The 24815-nt window shown below is 43.6% G+C and overlaps 5 protein-coding genes across 9 annotated transcripts; 1 reads left to right on the top strand and 4 right to left on the bottom strand.

The window, feature by feature from the left end:
- Positions 1-11: 11 nt before the first annotated feature.
- Positions 12-14265, bottom strand: LOC6618001 (glutathione hydrolase 1 proenzyme). 4 transcript variants are annotated; one of them, XM_032724762.1, is made up of 7 exons: positions 14090-14265; positions 3636-3851; positions 3223-3326; positions 2312-2840; positions 1715-2128; positions 925-1566; positions 12-851 (listed from the first exon to the last, which is right to left on the bottom strand). In XM_032724762.1, the coding sequence occupies exons 1-7, from the start codon at positions 14146-14148 to the stop codon at positions 350-352; spliced, it is 2466 nt and encodes an 821-aa protein (XP_032580653.1). In that variant the 5' UTR covers positions 14149-14265; the 3' UTR covers positions 12-349. The 4 variants fall into 4 exon arrangements, with proteins under 4 accessions (XP_032580653.1, XP_002042309.2, XP_032580654.1 ...); XM_002042273.2 differs by having other exon boundaries at positions 2312-2573; positions 14090-14195; XM_032724763.1 differs by lacking the exon at positions 14090-14265 and adding an exon at positions 9278-9513.
- Positions 14266-17068: 2803 nt separating this feature from the next.
- Positions 17069-19328, bottom strand: LOC6618000 (pickpocket protein 28). The gene is made up of 4 exons (XM_002042272.2): positions 19119-19328; positions 18349-19015; positions 17690-18284; positions 17069-17569 (listed from the first exon to the last, which is right to left on the bottom strand). Exons 1-4 carry the CDS (start codon positions 19310-19312, stop codon positions 17208-17210), a joined length of 1818 nt encoding a protein of 605 aa, XP_002042308.1. The 5' UTR covers positions 19313-19328; the 3' UTR covers positions 17069-17207.
- A 161-nt stretch (positions 19329-19489) lies between these two features.
- LOC6617999 lies at positions 19490-21886 on the bottom strand. Of its 2 annotated transcripts, XM_032725726.1 has the most exons (3): positions 21579-21886; positions 20250-21500; positions 19490-19574 (listed from the first exon to the last, which is right to left on the bottom strand). In XM_032725726.1, the coding sequence occupies exons 1-2, from the start codon at positions 21809-21811 to the stop codon at positions 20285-20287; spliced, it is 1449 nt and encodes a 482-aa protein (XP_032581617.1). In that variant the 5' UTR covers positions 21812-21886; the 3' UTR covers positions 19490-19574; positions 20250-20284. The 2 variants fall into 2 exon arrangements, with proteins under 2 accessions (XP_032581617.1, XP_002042307.1); XM_002042271.2 differs by lacking the exon at positions 19490-19574 and having other exon boundaries at positions 19857-21500.
- Positions 21887-22380: 494 nt separating this feature from the next.
- Positions 22381-23783, top strand: LOC6617998 (decapping nuclease DXO homolog). Its single transcript, XM_002042270.2, has 2 exons — positions 22381-23157; positions 23244-23783. Exons 1-2 carry the CDS (start codon positions 22463-22465, stop codon positions 23674-23676), a joined length of 1128 nt encoding a protein of 375 aa, XP_002042306.1. The 5' UTR covers positions 22381-22462; the 3' UTR covers positions 23677-23783.
- LOC6617997 (rab-like protein 3) lies at positions 23716-24805 on the bottom strand. The gene is made up of 3 exons (XM_002042269.2): positions 24706-24805; positions 24124-24642; positions 23716-24056 (listed from the first exon to the last, which is right to left on the bottom strand). The coding sequence occupies exons 1-3, from the start codon at positions 24764-24766 to the stop codon at positions 23797-23799; spliced, it is 840 nt and encodes a 279-aa protein (XP_002042305.1). The 5' UTR covers positions 24767-24805; the 3' UTR covers positions 23716-23796.
- Positions 24806-24815: the final 10 nt, after the last annotated feature.

The raw sequence follows: 24815 nt of genomic DNA, 5'->3' as shown, positions 1-24815 counted from the left end.
GATTCGGTTTCTTGGTTTTTGTTCGTTTTTATTTTTATTGTATAAGGTAGTAGTTAGGTAGTAGCATATAAATTTATATAACGTATGATATACATAGTATGTAAAAAAGACATAGCTAGCTTAAATACTTTCACTTGATGCGATCGATCTGCTTTACCACTCTCTAAGCCAGATCTGCCCATTTATACTCTCTTGTTCCATGGAAATTGCTCTCTTTTTCGGGCAGTTCTACTCTAATCTCAATGCAATGTTTCCGTGCGTGTATGGTGTGTGAGTGTGTGTGACGTATGCGTGTATGAGTGAGTGGATGGATGGTTGGTTGGTTGGGTGACCTCTTCAACTCTTCGCCCTAGAAACCTGCAACTCCGCCGCGTTTGCGATAATCGGCATTCGCATAGATCGCTGTGGCATTTCTCGAAATGGCCGTGACAATGGATCCAGTTTTCCCGGAAATGGCCTTCAACTTGTGTCCCCGTTTCGTCAGCAATTGGAGCAGGGATTCCGAGAAGCCATCCTTCTCGTACTCCAAGACATCGGGCATCAGTTGATGGTAGAAGCGCGGTGCATCAACCGCTTGGCGTAGATCCTTGCCGAACCAAAAAACATTGGCGACCACCTCAACCACGGCCGGAATGATCCTGCTGCCTCCAGCTGATCCGATGACCATCTTCATGTTGCCCTCCTTATCGGCCAGAAGAATCGGCGATTGCGAGGACATCGCCCGCTTGTGGGCCTCGATTTTATTCGACTGTGACAGGGGCAATTCAAAAAAGTTGTTCTCCACCGCAAAGTCGTTCATTCCGTTGTTGAGAACAATACCCGTACGGGATCCAATTAATCCGGAGCCAAAACTGATGGATAAATATTGAGTAGATTAATCCAGGTCATTTTAAAAGCTCTCGGAGGCTAACAATGGATACTCACTAGCTATTGATTGAGCTGGTCACTGAGACGGCATCACCGTTGGGCGCCAAGACAACCAAATTTGAAGTGCCATCCAGATCATCGATGGCGGCAAAGTTGGCTCCATACGCCTGGGCATCGGGCAGGACGTGGGAATCATTGATCTTGGCCCGGTTCTGATCGCCAAAGTCCGGACTATTCAGACGGCTAACCAGCTCTCGCGCATCGATGAAATGCATATCGCCCAATTCTGGACGCTGGGCAAAGGCGAACTTCATGGCCTCGGCAAATCGATGGATGGTGCGCGCCTTCAGCTCATCCGTGGACAGATCCTGTGCCGTGAAGTTATAGCCCTGCAGGATGGCCAGAATGTGGGCCACCACCGAACCGGAACTGACCGGAGGCATTACATACAAGGTGTCGTCACCCAAGTCCATGGTAATGGAGTTGATCACATCGGCCTCGTATGACTCCAGATCATCGGCCAAAATAATACTGCCCATATCCTGCAGATCCTGCGCCAGCAACTTGGCTATCGTTCCATTGTACATGTCCATGGGTCCATTCTCGGCTAGGAGCTTGTAGGTCTTGCAGAGATTTTTGGGCGGCTTCACTACGGTTCCGGCGACATGGGGCTTGCCAGTTTCCGCATTCAGATAGGTTCTGTAAGGAATCATACGCTTAGAAAGAAGCTCTATTCTCGAAAGTGTGAGTTTAAAATTGCTTGAAAAGCTGTTGAAAAGTAAACTTAAAGAAATGTGGCATTCTTTTAAACACTTTCAGAGCAATTTCAAGCTTTTCGACAATTTACTGGTACTGCTCGCGCTCCTTGATATACGACAAGGCCATACCCAGGGCCCGTTCCAAGTGCTGCGACACATGGTATCCCTTCTCGCAGAGCTCCAGCGATGGTGCGACCAGTTCCGCCCACGGCAGCTGTCCGAACTTCTGATGTGCCACATGGTAGCCCATCACCTCTCCGGGCACAGCGATGCTCAGCGGTCCCTGGTCGGACTTCTCCGGCTGCTGGGCGAACATGTCCTCGGTGGCCTCGTAGGGCGCCACCTCGCGGGCATCGATGGCGGTTGCGTGGCGCTCCTTCCGGTTGTAGATGTTCATCAGGTGGCCACCACCGATGCCCATGCTCTGCAGGGTCAGCAGGCCGTTGCACAGGAGGGCGGCGATCGCTGCGTCCACCGCGCTGCCATTCTTCTGCAGGATGCCGCTAATAATAAAAATATTCAATTAATATTTTATACTTAAGTATATTTAATGTTAAGTGACCCAAAACTACAAATTGTCTAACGTTGGTGAATTGTGGCTCTGTCCCATGCTACTTTACCTGTACTATTCCATCTTTAGATCTTTCAATTCTACCTTTAAAGCCCATAGAACTACATATAGTTACCTGCCGATCTTGCTGCACTCGAGGTTATCGGAACTCACGGCTCCATGTTGGTAGACACCCAGGACCGAGTTGTAATGTTCGCTGGTATCGATCTTGATCTGATCCGCTAGCCAGGTGGGTGGTGCCGCCGTCGTTGCCGCCGTGGAGGCGGCCACATTGGGCAGGACGTCGTCCGATGGCGTGGTCGCTGTGTTCGTGATTGCCAGATTGAGGTTGCCAATGTTGTCCGTTTCCGTTTCCGGTTCCTGTTGCTGCTCATCATCTGTTAAATGAAATGTTTTAGGTGTGGGGCTGGGATTGCTATCTGTTCTGCTAGTGGTTGTTGTTCTTGTTGTTGTTGTTGTTGCTGTTGGTGGTTGTTGTGTTGCACTTGTTGCTATTGTTGTTGTGCTGGTGCTTATTGTTGTTGCTAATCCTGATGGTGCAATTGTTGGTATGGTTGCCTCTGTGCTTATTGTTGTTGGTGTTGCTGTCGTTGTTGTTGTTGTGGTTGTTGTGTTGTTTCTATTTGGCGTCGATTTAGGCCAGTCTTCGTTGTTGTTGTTGTTGTTTAGTGAGTTGGGGTGTAAAGTTTTTGGTTGGGGTTTTGTTCATGTGAATACTTTTTGGTGCCACAATAGAAGAAATTATTTTGAACTAGATTAAATGCCAGGTGCTTGGTTAAGATGAATCGAAAGCATGCAGAAAATAAGCGAAGGTTGTTCTATGTTTTCACAGTTTGACTAAGTTCGGTCTTTAAAAAACAGTCCCAAAGTCTGTCTGTTCGTATACATATGTACAATACACAATACACATCTACACATACAATATCTATGTGAATCGAGTTTCGGTATTAGTTTGCAGTGGGTGAGTGAATTGTTAGCTGAATGTGGTTGGCTATATACCTTTAACCCGATTTTTCCCATACTCACCACTGAAACACAGGCTAATAATCACGTAGCTGATCAGGGCAATGCCGATAAAGCAGATTAGCACGATGGTTAGCTTCTTCATCCAGGCCAAAACTTTTACGCGCCTGTAAAAATCCAATTGAAATTCGCATATTCATAATAATAATTAGTTAAAATCTCTGTGAGTTAAAAAATTAATTTTTAAATAACTTAGAAAGCTGTAGTCCGCATCCTTGAACTTCTGTTTATAGAACAGAAATATATCTGCAAATTGTCCGAAACAAGAATTTACTATCCGCGTGCTATTGCAGTTGGCTCAATCCAATAAATGCGATTTCTATGTAAGCCACTTCCTCTCCGCATCGCAACCATAAAAACTCGCCAAGGACACTTCGCAGCTAAATGCTATTGTCAATGCTCTTTTTTATGCTCACATCTGTTCGCGACGCGCCTCCTCGGCGGCGGCAGTGTCCTGCATGAGTTCGCCGCCATTCTTCTCCTCGTCGGAGTCCAATCCGCCGGCGGACTTCAGTGGTATCTTGTTCATGGCATCCTCGTTGCTGTGGTGCACCATCTTGTGGGCATCCGCTGCTGCACTTGCTCCGGCTCCTGTTCCCGTTCCCGCTGATCCTGCTGGGATTGTGATGGAGCTGTAGTTGGCAACAATAATAAATACTTCGAAAATAAGTTGTAAACAAATGCAACAGTTTTTGTTATCCTCGGCGCTCGAAAATATGCAACAGTTTTCGCCAGCAGCTTTCAGCAGCAACTGAAACTGAAAATGAATGCGGCCCAAGCACCGACAATCTCAAGCGATTCTCATTCAACGACAAGTACAGTGGAGTCTCCATAAATTTGCTTAAGCTTGTGCATAGAAAATGAGGTATAAACAGCGCTTTATAATCTTTAATATTTGTAAAGCAACACATATCTTTTGATTTTATAAAACTTAATCAATTGGTTTAATTTGGCATATGCCAGCTTTTAAGTTCGTCTTAGCGAAACTCCACTGTTACAGCTCTAACAACAACTATATCGCTGTCGTCATCGCCAACTTTGATGGCAGGATGTGGCTTGTGTGCTCGACTACCCGACACCGTTCACCGCCCACCGCCCACCGCCCCCACGTTCCTTGGGTGGGCGTGTCCCGTATAAAAATGGGTCAGACAAGCGTCGACGTCGACAGCGACGCCGGCCGAGGCGGTAGCAGTGGGAAATGCATTTCCCTCAATCGAGCGAGTGGATTTCCTTTTGTTGTTTCGACCATAACCATAATTGAATGTTGTGATTGTGAGCTCGCGTGGTCCGCGGGATTTTGTGGGCGGAAATGGGTTGGTGTTGGGTTAAGTCATTGCTCGCGGGAATTGGGTTAATTGCTGCCAGCGAAGAGAAATGGGAAAAATAAAAAATTTAAAACATATCCAACGGACAGGGCAGCACCTTTTGCACCGCGGTCCTGACCTGGGCTACATTTGTAATTGTTGACGTCGCCACTCGCACTCGCACAACCCCCCTTCCTTTTTTAACCCCTGAAACCCCAACCAGCCCCCCTTAACCCGCAACGCAGTGATGACGACACTTGCTGAAGAGGAAAAGCCCCTCGTAAAACAGGGTGCTCAAAAAGTAGACACACTCGAAGGCGGTAGACGGTGATAGCAGTTCGAAGTTTTAAGCAGCTACACCGAGAGAAATTGGTGTTATATAAGTTACCAATACTTTTATTTAAAAATTTAAATTTTTATCATAGTATTAAAAATTAAATTGTTAAAATCAATTGTTGAAATTGTAAGAAAGATTTTTGTCTAAAAAAAATGTTATTAACTAGCAAATCACAGATAAATTTGCGATATTTTCTGCGATTTACAGTCAATTTATTCAAGTACCACTGTACTTTTCAGTTCTGCCTGACATGAATGGCCCTATACGTTGTGTGCACTTTTTAATATTGCCCATGTTGTTTTTTTTTCTGGTTAATAATACTCTTTGCTGCTGCCGACTTTGCGCTGCCTGGCGGGCAGGCATTCGCGCTATTTTTGGGTCAACTGCATTTAATTTCGTTGCGTTTTCGTTAAATGGTCGGTGGGCCGAAAGAACAAGCCACAATTATGAGGCATTCGGAATGCAATTGGGGTTTACGATCCACTTGTTCCTGGCTGCGCCCACGAAAAATGGCACATGGAACCCAAAATAGAGTTCGCCGTGCCATGACCATAGCAAATTAAATACAAATACCGACAAATAGTTCCCTATTCTGCTTCACTTTAATTGATTGCCATTTGCACTTAGCGGTTCGCAGGAACCGAACGACAGGTGGCGTGTTGGTGGTGGTCATTAGGCAAGGATAATTACTCAATTGCAACTTTGTTAGGCAAACGCTTTGCGGAAATCATTAGAAAACTAAATAAAGACTTAGATTACGCCTTAGCTGCCTTAAACAATTCGTAAAATAAAAACTTTCGTCATAAAAACAAACTTTCTTCGGTTTTTTATTATTCGCAACAGCTATTGAAAAAGCTCAATAGCTAAACAGTATGCTTTAATTAAGTTAAATTACTTTGTAATATACAAATGTTAATAATTTTAAAAGTGAAGCTTTCGCTCCACACAACATTACATATTTATTCAATAACGTTTAATTTTCGCCTTTCGTCAATTTAAATTCTGGCAACTTCATTTTCACATTACAATTTTTAGTTTTGGCGCTTGCGCAGCGCCTGCAAACCAAATTAACTGGCAGCTAACTAATATGAAATCGCAATTGGAATTGGCTGTCATTATGCCTACGTGTGAAGACTAAACAAATAGCAATAATTTCAAAAATCCGATAAGAAATCGCTTAAATTATGGCTATTGGCTAGTTTCTTCGTTTGGGTCAGTACTTTTAGGGGAAGTGACCGACAAGCAATATAAATAATAAGTACACCCATGTCCAAATACATGGCTACATGTGTTTTAGACATGCGAGTGTGCATTAGTTTAATTACTCATTATATTCACAAGGCAAAGGAATGCGAAAATCATAGCTTGGCTTTCATCTTTACCCGACTTCTTATCAAAAGTATTGAAAAACTTAATAAAAGCGGAAATATGGAGTACATGGGATAGCTGAAAGATATGGGTTAGTTAGTACAGAGAAATATTTACAATTCATTTAAAATAGTTGTATATTTCTTATTAAGCAGACATACTAAACACGTATGTATTTCCTTTCAACTAACTACAATATTTAACCCAAAAGCAGATTCTCAGCTAAGCACATGCTATTTCGAGTAGATTTCCACACAAAATACTTGATTATTGTTTGCATTTCAAGAGGGCAAGGGCAGATGGCCATAGATCATGGTTGATCGGGCATGTCCAAGCCCAATCAAATGGCGGCACCAATCCAATTTGCATTTCGGATGCCAAACGAATCGATTCGGTGGGCAATTAAATCAACAATTTGACAAAACAAATACAATTAAAATGCACGAAGACCGGCGCAAATAAATCAAAACTTGCCGAGGGCCAATACCGGGCATAATTTAGCTCCGAGTGACGAACGCCTTTGCGAGACACTAAAAATTTTCCAAATTGCAATGCGTCAAAGTTTGTTATGTCCCAAAGTTGGCCAAAATGACGAATCTTTTGAGTTTTTTGCGCCCACAGAGACCCCAAAGTGACCCCATTCCCAGTTTTACGAGGAGTCGATCGGCTAAGAGCTATTTTTACTCTATTTTGTTCGCAGCTACTCAAAAAACATCTTTCGAAATCGAATGGACGGGAGAATTATGAAAATGGTATGCCTCAATGCGAATTTCAGAGATCTAGAACAGCCATAAAGTTCGGGAATCATAAAGGAAGTATTAAAATGACAAAACTATTTAAAAAATCGAATATTGCTTATAAAGTTTGTAACACAAGTGATAGCGAGTTAACGCGTAAAAATACGATTTTTTAAAAGTGAATATAATTTAAAATAAAATTTACAACATCTGCTGGATGTAAATGTTCATTAGAACATTTATTGTATTTTTAGCTAAAGAAGTTTACTCAAAATATACGTATTTCCACTTGTCAGTTATTTATTAGTTAGATAAAAAGGTAAAATATCATATATTTAGCCTTCCGTATAGTAATATATAGTAAATATTCTCAGGACGTAGCTCTTATTAAGTCATTCTTATGTATAAATTTAGTATTATTTGCCTAACCCTTTCAGCACAAAGATGCTCAATTCAAAACCCAGACGAGATAATGGAAAGAAGGAACTCGCCCCATAGATCAACTAGAACAAAGATCTGTCATTGTGGAGGATTAACCCCCCTATCCCCCTTGCTGATTCACAGATTTTGACACATTCGCCGCACTGGCACTCGCATTTTCCAATCCAAATTGGTGACAGTGCAAATTGATCTCGCCCAAAGTTCAGGGACACTGGCCCACCAGATAAGTAGCGCAATCCCCATGCGGGTGCACATTGTGTACTATGTAGTGTATGTAGTATGGTGTGTCGAGTGGCATCTGGGTGTTGTGTAGTAGATAGACGACACCCAGATCCAGATATTAGCTGGCATGGCCTTTTCTTCCGAGCTCTGATTTTGTTCTTCTCTACTCGTCCGTTCGCTTGATTAAGTTGTCAGCAATCAGCTGAAGGCACCGAAACGAGACGCCGTTTAGCGTCGATTACTGTTAGACTAAGTGGCCCGATCCCAGATCTGGATCTGTTGAGCCAACAATTGAGCGCTCTCTTGGGAATTAGCTTGATAAAAAAAAAACCAGCCCACCAAATAGCAACAAACCAAACAAACACCGCACTTGGACTCAAGAAATATAAAAAATAATGGAAAATAATGGAAAATGATGGAAAATAATAGAAAATGATGGAAAATAGTGGGAAATGGGAAGGAGAGAGTGCCGGCGAGATCATGCGGGATCAAAAGATAAGCCGAAAACAAAGGGAGCCTGAACTCGACCTATCGCAGTTGTGATATTCTTGTGTGTTTTCCCGCCCATTATCTTTATTGTGCCCACTGGGCCCAGAAGTAAAGGTCAGGGTTCCGAAAGCCAATAAAAAGATTAAGGGGTTCTGTGATTGCCAAAATAGACTCACATGACATGTCAAACTAATCCCCAGCCAAGCTTATTACATTTAATTCACTCGCATTCCTATTGAGTTACGACCAGTACCTTTGATTCGCTGGAAATATAATATTTTTGCAGCTGCCATCCATGATGGCCAATAAACCTCTGCTGCTGCTAAAGCGGAGTTCATTCAAATTCAAATACGCGATAAAATAATGGCAAAAAAACCCACTTCCATTTTCATTTCCGCTCTTGGCGCTCATATCAACATTGTAAGTTCTCCTTTCGCTTTTTGTTCTTATGACCAATTGATAAAGATATTGATATTGTTTCAAAATTTTTTTCAAATGGATATGGATGGATATGGATATGGATATGGATATCCATGAATTTTAGCTGGAAAACTTTTGGCATTTCGGGAATTCGACATATTATCATAAATTTAAAAATTTTTCGAATATTTGTAACACCAATATTTCTCAGGGTATGCAATGACCTTCAGCAAGGAACAGAGTGCATTCTCAACAAGTGTTTGATTTTCTACGCTCTCTGTTTTTTTTTTTTCTTTGTTAATTTTGTTATAACTTTTTCATTTTGGCGCATTTGGCGGCATTTTCGGCGTCTGGCATTTATTTGGCTTTCATTCTTTGGCCGACGCCTTTGTTTCGCTGCTGCTTTCGGTTATTTTTAAATATAATAATTGCAAAATGAAACGGAAAAGACACGCTGTGTTTTTTTTTTTGGCCCTAGACTTGGACTTGGACTTGTTGCTGCCAACGTATTTTTTATAAATACACATATACATATATCTCCTTCTATATTTTTTCAGCTCTGTGGTGGACAGTTTTTTTTTCAGGTGGGCGAACCTGGCGAATGCCGGCCCAGCATTAAACAAAAAAAAAATGAAGAAACAAGAAACATACAACAAAAATAAAACACATCTTGATTTAACGATCCTGATACGCACACGCACACAACAACAAAATGGAATAAAAAAATTATGTTTTGTCACCTTTTTTTTTAATTTAAATCGTGTAACTTTTTCGAAAACGCGCGCGTTGTTTTTGATTTATATTCAAAAAACTGCGAAGTTGAGTAACGAATGCACTCGTAGTATCGTATCCTACGCAAATATATACCGCAGCTATATATAACTGTGTGGGAATTCTATAATTTTCAATTATATATTTAACTTCTTTTTAGCTATATTTTTTAGTCGCGTGTCGCGTCTGCGACGTCGTCTGCGTCTGTTGGTCAACTGAATTAAGAACGGCCGCTAACGATGACGACGACGCTGGCGCAGCGGCAGCGTTGTGCGGCGACGCCGGCAGAGCCAGTGATGCCCATCTGGCTTGACTCCCGACATATTTCAAGAATTTCGAATTTTTAAATAGAAAAACATTCTCACTCACAGTTGTAAGTTTGTGGTACTAGCAATTGGCCAGCTACTGCCTTTTGATGTTAATCAAAACTGCTAAGGAGTTTATTCAATTGTAACAAATGCACAAAAATCCGAAACACCTAATCATTTAAGATTTTAATAGATTGCTTAGATTAAGTTTATAGCTTCGTTTTCTAAAATGCTAGCCATCTCTGACTACGACTGCTTTTCGTCTAGCCGAGTGGGCGGGCAGAGAAGTTGCGTCGCTGCCGCAGCGCAGCTGCTGTTGCTCTTATTGTATTTTTGTTTGATACTATATTTTATTTTATTTTTTTACTTATTTATTTTTTGTTCCACGCTGCATTGCAAATTGTTGCTGGCGGTGCGGAAATCACAAAAAATTAGACGACCCCGATGGACATGGACATAGAGCTGCCGTGATTGCCATCATGGATCTGGATGCTAGGTTCTGCGAGTTCTGGTTGGCTTTCGGTTATAGTTGTATCTTTGGTTTTGTTTTTTCAGTGGTTGCCGGGGGGCGTGGCCACCACCCACCCGCCGGCGAGCCATTAAGAGCAATTTGTTGACAGTGACACACAAAAATGGACACACAAAGCGACGCGAGGCGACAAAACAGGCTCAACCAAACAAACAAACTAAACACAAGCAACCAAGCCAAGCTAACACAAAAAAAAAAGCGAAATAAAATAGTAATGATAACATGGAGGGAAAATCGGAAAATGTGTGAGACAATCCAGTGACATCATCAAATCACTTTAATTGCAATCGCCGCCAAGGTTGGCAAATTGAGTAAGGATATGCGTAGTTCCTATATTTATGAGGAGGATATATATTTATATCCTCATTTATTTTACTTTGATTTATTTCCCATTACTGAGAATTTTCCTCCTCCAACTGTTGAATCTAATTTTCTATCTGACTACGGACTCTTCCAGCGGCCTTTGAGTATCTTTCGGATGTGTGCTTCTGAAAGACAGGTGAAATTGGCAGCGCTTTATGTTGGAACAGGTGAAATAAGATAATGGTAAGCAAGTTAGCTTGCAGTCACAGCAGCGGGCAAGCATTTATATATCTATTTAGAAAAAAAATAAACAAATAATAAAATAAATAAAAAAATGTATGCCTAATAAAGGGTAATAAAAAATATGTAGTTGTACAATTTTGGTTTAAACGTCGGGGAATTTAATATTGTTTAATACTTTTCTAGTAAGTAAAAAGTCAATAAAATAAAAGTAAAACTGTATATATATATTTTTAAAAGTTTATATGCTCGATAGCCTAGCACCCGATCTAATGACTTGACCGCGACTGTGGCCCGCTGTGCGTGTTCGCTGGAGTGGTCATCGTTTGGCCATCATCTCCGCACATCCGCTGGGCATCCGCGCTGTTGTTTTTGTACTATTTTGTGGGGCCACGCAGATTTCCGTTGCAGTTTGACATTTGCAGTTGTCTGCCGGTGATAAGAGCTGCGCAGCGGACAAAAGGCAACGCCAAACGCCACAAGGAGGATGATGATCATGGAAGCATGTCAATTGCACCAGAGATACAAAGATACTGAGATACATACGTACATATGTGTGTATGTATGTAAATGGCTGACGAAAACACTACTTATTTATTTATACACGCGCGATGTCGTGCTGCTAAAGCGTGCAATTTGCCACAGTCGCCATACTGAACAGTATACTATATGCTATAAACTATATAGTGGCTGGATCCAGAGACAAATCAAAGGCAGCAGCAGACGACAAACGGCGAACAAAAAAGAGCGCACGGAAAAAATTAAAATGTGTGTCAACAAATTGCACAAATTATCGGCAGTTGAGCGCAGTTTGGGTATACTCGAAAAAATTAATTCACTCATAAGAAAATTTGAATATTAGAAAGTTAATTTTAAGAGAAAAAAGGCATTTGTCTGGCCTAGTTGATATTGATCTAAATTTAACACAATTTTCTCTTCATTGTATTATTTGTATTAATTAATATCTGCCCAACTTTTTCTTTCGGTGTAGCCCAACCTCACTGACCCCCACAACGCATTTTTCCAATGTGTGACAACAAACAAAGATATGACCTTAATCTGATCACCTCCAAATTGGCATGCTATGATAATTTACCCTAAATGCACGTTGTGCACACTGACCGAAGAGGAGGGGCGACTTGGGGGAGGCTTCACTGTACTTGAAGCGTACGCTTGTGGGCGGCGTGGGCGGCATTGCGTCCATCCACATGACAATGGGCTAATTACAGGGAATCCATCACGCGGACTCATCCCACCGTTTATAAAAAACATAACTCAACACTTGACCCTGCCTTTATCTGCCCTTTTCGGTTTGGATTCATTCATCACATTCCACTTTATATCGATTTGCATACCGAATCACAGCTACTGCAAACACAACATTGCGTGGGTTTCTTTTGGGCTTGAAAATCGAAATATGCTGGAAATTGGATTTTATGAAAGTACCATATAACTATAAAATCAGAGAGGAAATTGTAGACATAAAAACATATATCAGTTTGTTTGCTGTAGAAATCAATCTTAAGTTTGCTTGACATAAATAAATAAATATCATCTTGAAAATTCCATAATAATTCTTGCCTTGCATATTATGCAAAACAATATAGATATCATTTATTTAAAAATAATACCTATTGAAATGCTGGATATTCTTTATAAGTCTGATCTCTGCATTTGCGATACCCAACAAAGCTGCCCATCAATGGTCACAGGCCCAGCCCAAAATTAAATAAATGTTATTTTGCTCGTTGACATTTTTTAGGTGCGAATGCAGAGGAAAATATATATACACATCCATCAAATGCAGTTTTAATTTTTTATTTTTTGTGCGTTGGTTGTTGGCGACGCCGACGCGGTGACGTCACAAACTCATTTAACCAGCTAACCTTGGCCCGATCTACGCTCTCGCTCGCACTCGCAGCGGTGAAGGGGCGCGGAAATCGAGATTTATATATTTTCTGCATTTCCACTAAGTACAGTGAAAACAAATAGTAATTACTAACTCACTGTAAACTAACAAATTGAAAATATAGAATAATTGAGTGTGCGTAGGAATTTTTAAAAAAAATCTCAAAATAACGCCGTAATAAATTTGAAATAAAAGAACATGCCTCTTCATTTCTTCAAGTGTATATTAAAAATGCACTTAAGTTATGCTTATAAAATATCAAATATTTCTTAAGTTCCTATGAACTCAGTCTGTTTGCACTCTGTATTGGCTTCTTATTTTGTAAATATCTATTTTGACAGTGCATATTTGAACTTGTCACTTGTGTCTGTCTGGGATTCGTGAATTTGGCTTGGCCCATTAATCCCCAGCCACCTCTGAGCCAAAAAAAAATGGATGCAGATGGAGATGGAGGCACTTGGCGGGCTCATTAAATGGTCGTGGAAAAATTCCCTTCGCTTACTGGATGTTTTTGTTTTCTTTTTTCGGAGTTCTGGTTTTTGAAGTGCCCCACATTGTGTTGCGCTTTCATGTGGCATGCCACGCCCCAATCATCCTGTGGAAACTATTTTCGGTTCGTCTGACACACATCGATGGGCAGGAAAAGCGGAAAAAGTGCAGAGTGGGAAATGAGCAGAGTGAGTAATTGTTTACATTGCGCTTCTTGTGAGCTACTTTACGGCCCAGCATGTGACCACGCCCCCAACCCGCACATTTCCACCGATTTTCCACCCCATTTTCCTGCAAGAGAAAAAAAAACGTGGCACAAGAATTTCACTTGTTGGTTTTTCCGCGCTCCGCATTATCCCTCTTCTTTTTTTTATGGATTGTTTTGCGGTCCACTGAAATCGACGAAACTTTAAGTTTGAACCAATGGCAACAAAAATATCCGATGGAAGCACTAGTGTACACACAAAAAAATTGGGGATGGGCCCAATGCACATAGTTGGCTGGCATGTAAATGTAAACAACATTGAAGCGATTTGATCTTTGATTACCTTGAATTCACTCAGACATTTTGAAGATTCAAACGTAAACATTTTCTTTGGGCTACCTTTGAGAGGATACCAAAACATCCAGAACGTTTGTTTATGCTGCCTACGAAGTATTTAGTTAGTGGAACTTTGGGCAAAACTATATTAAAAACCTTGAAACAATTTTTAAATATTCCAAAAAGTTACTGTGCAATTGCCTAGTGGACAAAAAATACGAATTATTCATGTATTTATCATCGCAAAAAGTTTTGAGTATTTGCCACCGTTCTATGCGCTTCTCAAAATAAATAGGTAAGCTAACTCTAATTATGCATATATTTCTATATATTTATATCAAAATGCTTTTTTAGCTTATTATTCGGCTTAAGTGTACTTTGCATGTTTTGTAACGACTTTATAAAATTTAAATATATTTTCCAAGACCCTTTCGATCCCGATTTGAACCCAGGTGAACTTACGATTGCAGTGTAGAGAGATTTGTGGCCGAGGCACCAACGCCGCATGCCGTGGAATGCATTTCGCAACTTTTGCCGATTTTATTGTGCTCTCTATGGGATTAGCACCTCCTCTCCAGCTTTTGGATGCCGCCAGCTGGCGATTAAAATCGCTTATGCTAATGCAGGCACAATAAAAAATTTCAACAAAAAAAATAATTATGAACTCGGGGCACGGTGGGATTTCCTTGAATTAAACTTTGCTTGGTTTTGAATTGGAATTATGATTTGGCAGTTTGAATATAGAATAGCTTGAAAGTTGGGTTCACTACTTCTCGCGACAATTTTTGGAGGCGGCGGCGTTCGCGGCGTTCACTTTCCGACTGAATTCTCACTTTCCGGCGGAGATGCCGTCCGGAGATGCTGCCGCTGCGACGCCGGCAGAGGCTGAGTCCGGCCCCATTTCCCATTAACATTACCATCACCATCAGCATCACCATCCCCATTCCATGCCACCTCATAGCTACGGCCGCAGCTAAATACAGATCCGAATCCAAATCCACCCACGTGGGCCGGCCAATTGTTGCTGCCGTTAGCATAAACATTTAAGCACCCAGCGACAGTGCGCGACAGACATGTAAGGCTAGGGAAATAGCATGAGTGTGTACTTTACTTACATCATCTTATATAGCTAATAGAATTTAACAATTTCGGTTTAAACTTTAGAACGACAATAGTACGAACATGTCTTATAATTTCGCAACGCACTGTCCAAAAAAGATAAATAACCAAAAGGAAATGACTCCCGTTGCCGGTGCTGTTCTCAGTTCTCCGTGTAGGTGAGCGATGCATGTCACTGTTTTATTTAACCACAATTAAACGACCCGAAACATCACAGTGCATAGAAGACCTACGCTGCGTATGAGCAATGTGGCTGGCCATTAATCAGTTTTATTTACAGAGAACTTAGGAAGTTAAGAAAGTTCTGCCTGAAGTAATTTCTTGCAGCTGGGAATTCCGTGCATAATAACACCGACAGCAGAAATTCATAACTAATCCAAGATCTGTAATCCATTCCGGCGGATTTCTTTCTCTCCAATCCAGGAACCGGCGGACACATGTTGGTTTGCGGGAATGTCTGTGGTGGCATGAATCCCATGAATCACGGACAGAGAAAATATATATCCCCCATAAAACTGGAGGCCCCAAGCCACCAGCCGGCGAAAGTGAAATGTTCCGAGATGGATATATATACATATATAGCCTGAAACATACGTGGATTATTCAGAGCAACCGAATGGCGAAAAGTAGAGTTTATGGGCTGGCCAAAAAGTAGCGTAGCTAAAGTTTGAAATTATCGGTCACAAGGGGTGGCTAAAAACATATATATAAAATATATGTGCATATAAAACCTTTTACAATCCCAATTTAGAATCAGCAAGAAATAGATTCAAAACTCCATAAAATGCATTTTCCAATGTTCAATTTAATGTAGCATTTGTAGGATCCGCATGCACTTCGATATTTTGAGAAAGTCATTGCATCTTAAGGCATCCCCATCCCCATTTTGCCCACTACTTCACTGACTAAGCCCATAAACAATCCGCCACTTGTTTGTTTACAATCCGCATTCGAAAAAGAGGAGGATCCCAAAAATCGAAGAATATCGAAAAGAGTAAAAATAGAACTGTAGATGCAAGCGCTATGTGAGATATTCCATCTGGCCGTGTAATAAAGATGCTCGAGCTGGTGGGGTTTACCACAAAAAAAAACGGAAAAAAAACTTAAAAGAGGCAGTATCTGAAATAGAATAGAAATGTATTTTGGGGGGAATGTAGCGAAATAAGGCACTTATGTACTTAGAGCGATGCGAGATGTGAAGTCGAGAACTCGCAGAAACAGACACACACTCGACCACTTGACATTGATGGGTGAGGATTCTCAGTTCTCAGGAGATCCCACAGAGCACTGGACTTGAGTGGTGGTGTCACTTGTGGTCTCATCAATCCTCCCCCAAAAGCGGCTCGTTAAAATTTGGGAAAGCATAGCGGCGGAGGAGTGACATCAGCCCTGCGAAATATTTGCTCGTTTCATGTTCGAATTTCGTTGGCCAAAACGGACAAAAGTCCGGAACAAAATTTGGCCAATACCAAAATGGTCTCTCAATTAAGTTTCAATTGACACACAATGCGGCCAAAGCAAAACAATGCGGCCAAAGCAAAAATACGATGGCTAAGACGAACTGTGAATGCCCTGAAAAAAGTATATGCTTAAGTTTAAAACATTTCTTGTTTTTATATTTAAATATTTTGTATGAGTAACTAACATATTCTGAAAATTATGTATATGGTACAAGTTATTGTATTTATTTGTTTATTAAGCTTAGAGTACGCACTTTAATTAACTTGTAGTATATATAAAAATGCGTGAAAATATTTATAAAAAATGTATGTATTTAATATTTTAATTTATTTTATAACCAAGCGTTGTTTCCTTTTTCACTTTGTAAGGGCAGCGGTAGAAACTGAGTTGGGTATCAATTAAAATTGAAGTCGCGTGGCGATTAGCGCCATTAGCCGATATCCGCAATCGCAGAGGGCGCAGTCCGAATTTCCGGCGCAGCCTACCTACACGCAGCGAAAAAGTGGGTAAGTCCTATAAGTGCTATGAATATGAACTAGACATTCTTTCTTAGTGCAAGGCCCATAAATGTCGCACTTTTAACTGCATTTATTAAACTAGGCTTTTTGTTGTTTCTTCAAACAGATATAGTTTTTTTTTCAGTGTCAACTGAGGTCATTTTACCCGTGGATTCAGCGTTCGTTGCCCTTTATTTTTTGTTGTCTTTGCCGTGGATTTATTTATTGTTGTACTGTTTTCTGGGCCATAAACATTCGACTATGCAAGAAGAACAATAAATAAGAATATGGGAAACGTGGCTACAGAGAGAGAAATTTCAGTGTTTCCATTTAAGAATATTAAATTTTCTGTGCCATTGTATTCTTTAGTTTTTAATAAGATTTTTTATTGCATCGCAACAACATTTGTTCTATAATAACTATCAAATATGAAGCAACTTTATTGCTTTCAGCTTACTTTTTTTGTTTTTAGTAAAGTGAACGGGTGTTTTCTAAACATAAACTTAGTCCAAGTAGGGATAGGTGGGCAGTTCCTCATTCACCCGATCCACTGGCCGCACTTGCAGCATCCGCCAAAGTCTCCGCTTGCCTGCCTCCGGCTTGTCCAGTTTTCCGCGGCTCTTCTGCAGATCACTGTACGCCGGCGGCGGCGGATTCCGGAGCAGACCACCTCGATTGCGGCGCAGTGCTCTGCGGACGGGCAACCGGACCGGCGTCAGCCAGCGCAGCTGCTGCAGGCGGCGTTTGTGGCGCTGCCGGAGTGTCCGCGAGGCGCAGTACGGACGGACAGTGATGTAGAAGAAGATCTCGATCACCGAGAAAATGCTGAAGCCCATGAAAAGTCCCAAGAGGCCACCCGTATTAGCTGGAAAGTTACAAAATAAAATATAATTAAGAGCAATTACATTTCTACATTAAGCATCTTAAAAGAAAGTATCTTAGTTTTGAACCTCTTTTCCATTATGTTCGAAGAACAAGAACTCACACAAGAATTCGGTAAAGCCAAACATCTCGGATTTGGTGGTGCTGCGAAATATGTTGGTCATGTAGTAGAAGTGCAGTATCGAAATCTCGCTGGCATTGCTATATGGTCCGTGGAAGATATTGTCGGGTAGATTCTCGCCGGCCTGAAATCGTGGATCCGAAACGATCGACGCCGTCGAAAGTGTGGCCTTGTAGGTGAGCTCGAAGCAACCCGGCCAGCAGCTCTCGCAGGATAGATTCGTCAGCGAGGACTCAATCTCGGTTTGCACCCGATCCGTGCACTGATTATCGTTGGGTCCGCACACCCTGGCCAGCGGATCGATCCGGGGCAGATAGTACAGCACACAGCTGCACTCGCGGAGCAGCAACTTCGCCTCGCACTCCAGCTCGCAGTTCTTACGCGAATATGTCCGATAGTAGGCCAGGTCATTCTCATCGGAGAAGAGGCAGCGACGCACCGATTTCTTGATGGACCGTATCGTGGGCAGGGCATCCTCGTAGACGGGTTCGATGGGTATCCGTGCCTCGCGTCCCGCGGTCACAACGAAGCCATAGTTGCTCACTTTCGGCAGTTCGGCGGGATTGTGCACGAGGACCTTCAAAGCGGATTTATACAAACAGTAGTAAATAGTTGACCAAATACTATGCGTCGCATCCCACCTTGAAACCGACACTCATCGACTTGGTGCAGTAGTACTCCGCTATGGAGGCGTTCAGCACGACGGTTAGACCCATGCGAATGCCCGTGCCACCCGAGGTGCGCGGAAAGTAGAACTCTGGCAAATTGCGGGCATAACCCTTCTCCGGTGTCCAATCGATGGGCTCATAGCGTGTATTCGGATGAGCCGTCTCCAGCCGCACATCGTCACTGTAGTTCCGTATAAGATACGACGGATGCAGGGCATTGAAGTTGCAGCACAGCCCATCGTCCGTCAGTATGGAGGTGAAGAGCCAGGAGCAGTCCTCCTCCCGCGATCCGAAGCTGCAGTACAGCAGCATTTTCTCGCACGGCTGGGCGACGTCCACCAGGATCGCTTTGAAGTACTTCCAGGTGCCGATGTACGAGATGGTCGTGTCCCCGCCCTGGTCACACAGACCCATTAGCAGCGAGAAATTCGTGCTGGTCCGACCGATGCGATCCACTTTGCTGAGCAGCGCCTGGTTGAGATTACAGATCGTGATCGCCGGAAAGGGCATATTGCTGGTCAGCTTTTGCTTGGCACTGGTCGAAATGATTATGGGCGAGGCACTCCACTTTACGTACACGTTGGATATGAAGAACCCAGAAAGGATTACCACCAGCACAAAGGCAAGACCAAAAAAGATGCTGAAAGGCGATATAAAATAAGAATTATAAGTTTTTAGTGTCCGCGATCTCTGCGTTCATACGGACGGACAGGCTGATCGATTCGGCTACCTTGCTTACGTACCGTTCCGGAATGGTGATGCTCTCTTCGGCGATGTACTTTAATCCATGGAGAGTGCTGTTCTTGAGATAGTAGACCACACTTCTCTTGATGGCCGCCCTGCTACACATGGTATTCTCATCGTCATCCGACTCGGAGTCCTTTTTGCACGCCGAGGAGCCACTGTGGCGCCGCCTGCTCTCCGTCAACGTCCTCATGATGCACTGCGTCCGCACTTCCTTGGATCTGCACTATTTATAGGTCACTCGCTGGCTACCATCCAAGTGGACGGCACTTTCAGGTGCAATTCCATGGCGGTCATCAGCTTAAATCATATTGAACCAGGGCAAACACGGTCGTCCATTTGCAGTGATAACTGCCAAATTGATTTTAGCCACCCCATTGCCATCCTCCGCGAATTTCGAAAGTCAAGCGGATGGCCAGAAAATACGATTACATGGTGGCAAATAAACTTTACACCTGAAAGTAAACATGGATACACGCACGCTTTTCAATAGAGATATTCTGGAAATTATAATACACACAGGTGTATTGAAAGGGATTTATTTTAGCAGCAGCTTTGTACTAAAAGCAATATGTTTTCGCAGAAATTTACCATTTAGCTGAACGCCATTAAAATTGCGATCAATTTAATTGATGTGCAGTAAACAGAAATATGAAAAGCAGCATATGTACATTAAACTAAATTGGCCAAGATTTTTAAATCACCGCCAAATGTTCCAGCAAATAATAACGCATCAATTTCAAAACTCTGGGATGCTTAATTCATTTAATAGGCATCTTTCGTTAGCCAGTTAAGTACTTCATAAATAATCTCCATCAACATGCGGCGTTTTTGCCACTCAACCATTTACATTGGCCGAGATATTTGGCTTTTCATTTGGTTACTTTTAAAATTATACAATTTCAATATTAATATTCAATAAAAATTCAAAATACCATACAAAAATGTATCTAAGAGATCCCTTATTTCTATATTTACATATTTATCCATTAATAATCTACGTAGAAAAGTTCGTTTCAATTTTCAGAGACTTTCTTCATGCAATAATATGCATGAAAATAAAATAAATGTTTTAAACTTTCATATTTTAGAACATTTTCTGTGTTCAAGATAAAAAGTAGTTGAAATACCTTTCACTCTATCATAGGATTCTTCATCTCCATTGCTAGTTCGGATTGAACTGGAAGAAGTCCACGTTGAGATCGAGAATGGCCTCCGTGTTGGGCGTTTCCTTCATGGTCAGGGCCTCCACGGCATTATCGCTGGCATGATCGTAGCCATGGTTCACAGTCGGAGGAGCAGTTGCCACTGGCGGCTGCATAAGATCGCTGACATTTCTAAGCAGACTCTCCTCGGAAGGCGGATGAAGTTGACCGCCCGCCGATAGATTGAGATGCTGTGCAGCCTCGTCAGTGAGCGGATCGTCCAGCGACATGCTCAACTCTGCGTAGACCACCAGATTGCGGGCTCCTTCACTACCGCTGCCGGCAACCAAGGCTGCTCCCTCTGATTCCGGCATCGGTGCCAGCGGCGACTCCATGGCGGACATATCCAGCGCATACTGTCCCTCGGGTATGCCCAAAACTCGTGCAATTCGTGCATTTACAAAATGTAGTCCAGAGGTATTCCGTATAAGCCGTTGGCTGCGCAACTGCAGCTGCTCCACAAAGTCGTTAAGTTCGTTAAGAAAGAGATCAGAGCGCTGTTCCTCGCTGAGATGCGAATGCCGCTGCAGTTGGGCGGTCAGAAGGCCGAACAGCGATGGCGTCGAGGAAGGAGGCGCTGTTGATGGTACTGTGGCTGCAGCTGCAGCTACAGGTGGTGTCTGCTCGACCGGACGCGGCATGTGCTCTGGGAATTTGACAAAGTGACGCTGCAGACGGCGTCCCAAAAAGATCTTTCCACAGCCGGGACAAACGGCATTTTTGGGCACGGCTCGTTGGGTGGTTGTCGTTGTGGTCGGCTCCTGGCTTATACTGACGCTGCTGCTAACACTCGTGCTTTTCGGCGCTGCCATGGGTGCCTTGTAGTCCTTGTCCCGCAAGTCGGCCACCAGCATCTCAAGCATCCGGACAGAACTTGGCTCCACCGCTGAGCCACTGGTCACGGGAGCGGGCTGTGGCATCAAGCTGCGCACCTGGCGACCGGATCTAGTGCGATGGATGTCGGGAGGAGGTTTTTGCTCCGCTAGTGTTGGTTTTTTCGCCACAGGAGCTGTGGCAACCGCACAGGCTTTTTTCGATGGTCTACCCACTTTGGGCGGCGGATTCTGGTCATTTTTCTCTACCGCCGGGCGAATTCCCATGACGGCAGGATCCGGACAGCGGTAAATCGTTATCTGTTGTGTCGCCGCATCCGTGCGAATCACCTGATGGCGCTTTCTGCACAGGATTCAAAGATTACGGAAAGTGATCAGAGAAGGTGAATGAAAGCACTAAAAAAAAGGGATTACTACCCACCGATCGATGACTATGTGGTCGTTTTTGGACAGCTTGTACAGACTGCAGGCCAGCTGGCCCAGAGTATCCTTATCGCTTAGCAAATCGCCTTCAGCAGCCGGCAAATCTCTGTCGGTCACGGAATTCTCTGCAGGATACTTGGCGGCCTCTTGTTGATCCTGTACACCACCGGTCTTATCCGGCAGCACCTGCAGGTCGGCCAGGACCGAGGGATCCTCCATGAGATGCTTCATTTGCCAGCCACGTTTGGTGGTTACAAATAAACATAAAAACAAATTTAAGAACAAAACCGAACTGGATTTCGTGTTATTTTGGTATTTAGTATATTCTTAGATTTCCATGACTGTGGTCACACAAATTGTTTGATTTAAGCCTGTAAATACCTCGTGGTGAATAGACGTGCTCAAACAAAATATGAAGCAAGTCGAAGAGTCAAGAATTCTACTCTTAATCGAGGTTTTATCATCATAAGTGTTCACTCATTAAATTTAAATAAATAAGCACATACTCATCAGATATATATTTCCATTTTTAATACAATTTAGCTTTCGATAATAATCCCCTACACTTGATTCTCACCGCAACAATGAGCGAAGGCCTTAGCCCGCCTATTTAGAGGTGGAGAATCATCAATGCCGACACCACCAGCAAGTCACATTACATTTGCTATATGCTATTAATAATTAAAAAAAATATGGAAAATTATTAATACTTACAATTTAAACTCTTTTCTTAGAGATGGAAAAACATCGATGATTCTTGGAAAATAGAGATGGTTATGATTTTTCGATGTTAGCGTCAATGTTTCTCCACCTCTACATTTAAAAGCTTGATTTCCCGGATTATTACTGTTTGAACTTGGAAAATCCGTGGAGGCGAAGGAAATGAGCGAGAACACGGGCTTCATCAGTGTGCCCTGGAAGCAGCACCGGCTGGGCGCTATGTACAATAGGCCGTTTCCCTCGATTAGCCACCCGGAGTGCATCGGCGTGTGCAGCATAAACGCTAGCCGGGAATATGTGGACGACGCCAGCTGCGCCAGCTACTTGGCTGGTCAACCGTGGCCACCGCTGCCGTTCGATCTTAACGGGGGTATAGAGGATGTGATCCGCAAGCCCGTCGAGAACGGCAAACGTGATCTGGAAAATATGCTGCTCTACATCAAGCATCACCAGAAGGAGCTGCTCCTCCAGGGGAGCTCCGATGCAGGATATCTACGGCTGGACAGCGACTTTGTAACGCTGCGCGGCATTTTGCGGCAGATAATGTGCCTCCAGTATGATAATCGCACTTTCCGCGTCAAGGCGACGCTCCTGAACGGCAACATCTACATGTGCAAGGAGGAAACCTTAGAGCAGCAGCTGGAGAACGCGAACATGACCAAGGCACAGCGGGACATGTGCTCCTGGGGCTTCAAGTTCGAGCAGTACCTGACCAGTGCCCAGGCGCAGGGCAAACCGGTGACCAATGTGCCGGTCAACGAGGCAGAGGAGTTCATGGGCGTGTTCCACACTAATCTGGCCGGGATTTCGATGCTATACGGCGCCGAATTGGACTGTGTGGACAGCATGGAGCCAGTGTGAGTGGTCCAGGGTTTAAATACATACGAATGATTAATGGTCCAACCATTCTTTATTTGTGTATACACTTACACGAATCCCATAGTGACTTCAAAGATCGCAAAGTGCTCGAATCCTTGAAATTCGTGGAGCTGAAGACCAGCGCCTTGAATATGAACAAGTACCAAACGCGCAGCTTCAATTCGTTCAAGTCTGCTAACTGGTGGAGTCAGTCATTCCTGGTGGACATCACGACGCTCTACGTGGGACTGCGCGACACCAAGGGCATGATGCAGAAGATCGATAAGATCGATGTGCCCACACTGACCCGCAACAAGCCGTGGAGTCCATCGGCAATGGTTTGGTACCTGGAACAGTTTCTGCACAATCTTAAGAAGCTGCTGCTGACCATTAACGATCCGTTTGCGGTGGTCCAGGTGACTTTTAGCGATAAGCGCGCCAACTACGAAGTGCTGCGCGGTGCGGAACACCAAATACTGCCCGACTGGTATCGAGATTTGCTCAAAACGTGCACCTAAGGGATTTCCAATTTATGACATTTCCTTAACAACAGCAAGTCTGATTTAATCATGCTTTCTTTAATGCTTCTCGTACGATATATACAACCCGACTTAGAACTACTGAATTGAATGGATAAGTCATTTGAGGTCGTTGGTATCCAGGAGGGGCAAGACGCTGGCTTCCATTTTGTCACTGGTCGGGCCAAAACGTCGCCTGTCGGGCGGACTGACGGCGTTGGGGCTGCTCACTCCAAATGCAAGGGCTGCGCGCAGCGCCTTGCGCTTTTCGATAACGCGGTCAAAGAAGCGGGACAGTTTCACGGCATCAGTCGTTCCAGCGGCCAGGCTGCGACTGTTGCGACAATTTAGCCAAATCTCCTCGGCTCCACACTTATCGGCTGGGGGGATAATAAAATGGATAAACGTAAGGAGGAAGCATTTGTTATATGTCATATTAGGAGGCACCTATTCCGCCCGGCTTCTTCACCCCCATCTTAGGGTGGCGCTTCTCGTCCATTAGGTCCAGTTTGGTGCCCATGACCAGGATGGGCGATTGCGTGGCGCCCATAAACTCCTCCATGTCGAAGAGAATGTGGCCGTCCGTGCCGGGGGTGTCCGATGAGCAGCTGCTCAGCGGGCTGGACGGCGATGGCGGCATGGAGTTGCCGTTCGATTTGTTCGTATCCTTGCCCTCCTTGTTGACGATCTCGTACAGCCAGTCGATCAGCTGCCTCTGCGACTTGGCGTTGGTGAGGTCGTGCACCAGAATGATCCCATCGATGCCCGAGTAGAAGACGCTGCGCGTGTTCTTGTGGTTCAGCGAGCCCCCAACATCGAACAGCTCCACGAAGTAGGGACACTCGCGGGAGGTGCCCTCCCTGAACGGATGCATCTTCACCTGGATGTTGCAGCCCACCGTCCAGCCGGGCCGGATGAGGGATTCATTGTGGGTGATCAGGTGCGTCAGGGAGGTCTTGCCCACACCTGTGTAGGGAGAATTCTCGAGAGGATTAGTGGCACGGAGAGCGTTTGGAGCCCATTATTTACCTGAATCGCCAACCACAACAATACGCACTCGATTATTCATCACCTTTTGATTGGTCCCCATTTTATTGGTTGCAGCCACACTGGTATTCAATAAAAACTACTAAAAAACA

The sequence above is a fragment of the Drosophila sechellia genome, chromosome X (assembly GCF_004382195.2).
Source record: "Drosophila sechellia strain sech25 chromosome X, ASM438219v1, whole genome shotgun sequence".
Lineage (NCBI taxonomy): Eukaryota > Metazoa > Arthropoda > Insecta > Diptera > Drosophilidae > Drosophila > Drosophila sechellia.
Note: the sequence above shows the minus strand (reverse complement) of the source record. Positions and strands in the feature narration are given on the sequence as shown.